This window comes from Orycteropus afer, unplaced genomic scaffold, assembly GCF_000298275.1.
Source record: "Orycteropus afer afer isolate SDZICR_OR568_19922 unplaced genomic scaffold, OryAfe1.0 scaffold00573, whole genome shotgun sequence".
Taxonomy (NCBI): Eukaryota; Metazoa; Chordata; class Mammalia; order Tubulidentata; family Orycteropodidae; genus Orycteropus; species Orycteropus afer.
This window is the reverse complement of record NW_006922160.1, coordinates 1,108,556-1,112,284: the sequence shown is the minus strand read 5'-3', so window position 1 is coordinate 1,112,284 and position 3,729 is coordinate 1,108,556. Positions and strand designations below refer to the sequence as shown.

General features: G+C 47.3%; 1 protein-coding gene across 1 annotated transcript in view; it reads left to right on the top strand.

Moving 5' to 3' along the window:
* Positions 1-595: 595 nt before the first annotated feature.
* The window catches only part of THOC3 (THO complex 3), a 34,991-nt gene continuing 31,857 nt past the window's right edge, over positions 596-3,729 (top strand). The window contains exons 1-2 of the mRNA XM_007956041.2: positions 596-862; positions 1,532-1,688. Coding sequence (XP_007954232.1) covers positions 596-862; positions 1,532-1,688 — 424 coding nt within the window. The remainder of the gene's footprint in view (positions 863-1,531; positions 1,689-3,729) is intronic.

Sequence of the window (3,729 nt, the reverse complement as noted above, 5' to 3'; positions counted from 1 at the left end):
AAGTGCACCCGAGATGCTCCTTGGAGGCGAGAATTCGTCTCACCTATTTTGGTCATGTTGTAAGAAGGGACCATTCCCTGGAGAAGGATGTCATGCTTGGTAGGGTGGAGGGTCGACAAAGGAGGGGGAGGTCTTCAACGAGATGGATTGACACGATGGCTGCCATGACTGGCTCAAGTATAGCAGGGATCATGGAGCTGGCGCGGGATCGCGCAGGGTTTCTTTCTGCTGTGCATGGGGTCGCTGTGAGTCAGAAACGACTCCACGGCACCTAACAACAACAACAGCTAGTCCTCGAAAGGAAGATGGGGCAATCTACTTCCGTGGTTATACTGCCTCCCAAACCCAAGGAGGGGTCGCTATCTGTCAGTCCGATTCCACCGCCCGTAACAACAGCTACTTGGCCGGGGGGGAGGGAGGGGGCGCCACGGACAGGGGGAGCCTGCACACACGGCATGCCGGGATTTGTAGTCCTTTCCGGAAACAGGTGCACAGTGAGGCTGCGCAGAGGGCGGGCACTCTTTCCAGTGCATGCGCGCAGTGGCGGCGGCAGGACTGATTGTAGCTAGATCTAGGAATCTTCCGTCTGTGCGGCATGGCAGTGCCAGCGGCGGCCTTGGGGGCCTCAGCGCTAGGTCAGAGTGGTCCTGGCTCGATGGCCCCTTGGTGCGCAGTGACCAGCGGTCCGTCGCGCTACGTACTCGGGATGCAGGAACTTTTCCGGGGCCACAGCAAGACACGCGAGTTCCCGGCGCACAGCGCCAAAGTGCATTCGGTGGCCTGGAGTTGCGACGGGCGCCGCCTGGCTTCGGGTTCCTTCGACAAGACGGCGAGCGTCTTCTTGCTGGAGAAAGACCGGTTGGTGAGCCACCAAGACTGGGCCCAGGCCCGGGAGCGGGCTTGTGGTGAGAGAGGGATGAAGACTGGTGGAAAGAAGGATGGGATGAGGAGGTGAAAAATGAGGGAGTGGGGGGAGACACGTAGAGGATGTGGAGATGACGAGTGGGTGTAGTAGTGAGGAGGGTGGTGGAGGTGTGGAGGGAGTGTGCTAATGAGTAGATTGTGTAGTGATGAAGGAGGAGTGGAGATGAGAAGGGGATATGTTGAAGGGTGGAGAGGAGTTGTGTGGTGATGAGGAGAGGCTGAGGCAGCTTGGTAGAGAAGAGGTGTTCCTGTGGTGGTAAGTGCCCCATTGACAGTGACTGGGCATCCTGTGAGAATGAGCAGATGGTTGGGGACCTTGATGGTAGAGTAAAGGTGGAAAACCAGGAATAAGGAGAAAGGCTAGGAACCACAGAAGATTAAGGGAGTTAGTGTGGAACCCAGCCTCAGAATAGTTCAGTGGTGGGGGAGGACAGGATGGGGATATTCCAAAAAGTTTTGGAGAAAGAACTTAGAAGGACTGGATTCTTTCTGATTATCCAGATCTTTTGTTTGGTAACAAAATACCAGGGTTTGAATAAGGCTAAGATGTTCCATGTGGAAGCAGGTACATCTGTGTGGAAGTGACACCTGGATTCTGCTCTTTCAGGTCAAAGAAAACAATTATCGGGGACATGGGGATAGTGTGGACCAGCTTTGTTGGCATCCGAGTAATCCTGACCTCTTTGTCACTGCATCTGGAGACAAAACCATTCGCATCTGGGATGTGAGGACTACGAAATGCATTGCCACTGTGAATACTAAAGGTGACTACTCAGAGAGGACAGGAGCACGATAAGCCTACTTTTATTCATGCAATAAGTGCTTAACTATATCTGGATCTTTGCTGGATGATATTATGAGCTGAATAAGGCATAGTCTCCAGCTCCAGAGACCTCACAGTTTAGTGCAGCAAGAGAGATGTGTACAAAAGCTAACATAATATGGTGTGGTTCATCCTATATTGGAGATGTTGCCAAGGTAGATACCCAGAATAGAAATGCTTAAGTCTGCCTAGGAGATAGGGAAGGCCTTACAGAACTTGAGTAAAGTAAAGTAATGGTAGGAATTTAATGGTCAGGATATAGTGGGTGAGAAAATAGCATTTGCAAAGGCATGGAGCATTTGGGAAACTGCTGACAGTTTAGAATGGCTGATGCTTACCTCCAATATGGTCTGGGAGGAAATGACCGGGAATTGGCACAATGCATTAACAGGCACTTTACAGGCACTGTACTGGAAAGCTTGAAGCCACTTACTGTATTTAAAATCACTGACTCAGAGATGTCATTGATTATAAGATGTACCAATATTTTATGTGCCATTGTTGTTGTTGCTGTGTGCCGTCGAGTCGGCCCTGACTCATAGCAACCCCTCCTTGGGTTTCCGAGGCAGTATCACTACGGAAGTAGGATATGTGCCATTAGGAAAGAAAATAAAGCTTCCAGATGACCATGATATATCGTAGATTTTGAGATGCATCTTGATGTATTTAAAGATTCATTGTAGATACTAAAATGCAAAAAAATATGCATCTTAGAATCGATGAAATTTTTAATTAATGAGTTCAGTGTGGGTCACTGGACTTTGTTAACAAAATTTGTTCTGCGAAGTGGAATGGTATAGTGCTTTCCCAAAGTATACAACGGTGATACCTAAGTGATGTAAGTAGTATGTGGCTCAACATTGAAAAAAGTTATGTTTGTACTTTAATGTCTATTAGAAAAAAATTACTGGCTGGCTTACAGAATTTATTGCTTAAGATGAAGCTAAACTTAAGTGAAAAACTATTTTTGAGACAATTTTAAGAAAAATACTGAGTAAAGTGTTGCTGTTACGTACATATAACAAAAATTGTGAAGTGGCATGTGAATGACTGAAGTGTGGCAAATGTTGGTGTAAGACAATGTTTTATTTACTTGTGCTGCTTTGGTAGAAGTATACCAGAAATGGGATGGCTGTAACAAACAGGAGTTTATTCTTACAACTTTTGGAGGCTAGAAGTCCGACTTCCAAGTGCCAGGCTCTAGGGGCTGTGTGAAAGCTCCTCGACCTTGGGCTTCAGCTCTGCCTCTTGCTCCCGGCCTACTGAAGCTAGAGGCATCTCTTCACTTAGACAGCCACTGGCTGCTGAGGCTAACAAGCCCAAGGACGACAAAGAAAATAGCACAGTCCTGATATTACCAAACATAGCAGATCATTGATTCAAGTCCATTAAAAGTCCCAAGATCAGCAAAGCATGGCAGGCTGCTGAACAATGACTTGGCTCATGCAGGGTTCAAGGGTGCCATAAGCTAGAGACCATTCCCAAAGGTATTTCTTATATACAGAAAGCAGACCACATCCCTAAAGCAGCTACTCAGTTGCTTGTGGTAGATCCCTCCATTGAGTTGATTGCCAGTCTCATCATGGGGAATAACTACCACCAGCTGTCCAGTCACTCAGCCAGGCCCAGCCAAGTTGACACACAACCTTAATTAATAGACAATAAGGGGCTTTGTAGACGTGAGTTTTGAGGCTGAGCCTCTGGTGTTTAAAACCCAGCAAAATGCACCTGGTGCACAGGTAACAGCCCAGTTTATAGACTGAGACAGGCTAGGAAGAAGGAAGAGGCCGTCCACTTCTCAAAGAATTGGCCAGGGAAAACCTTATGAATAGCAAAGAAACACCATTTGGTACATTACCACGCACCTTTAGGAATAGTCCGAATAGTCTGTTTAGGCTAAAAGGCTCTCAAAATAGAACTGGGAAAGAATTGCAACATCTGAGTAAACCCAGCCTTACTCATATGGAAAAGAGAAAGCTTTC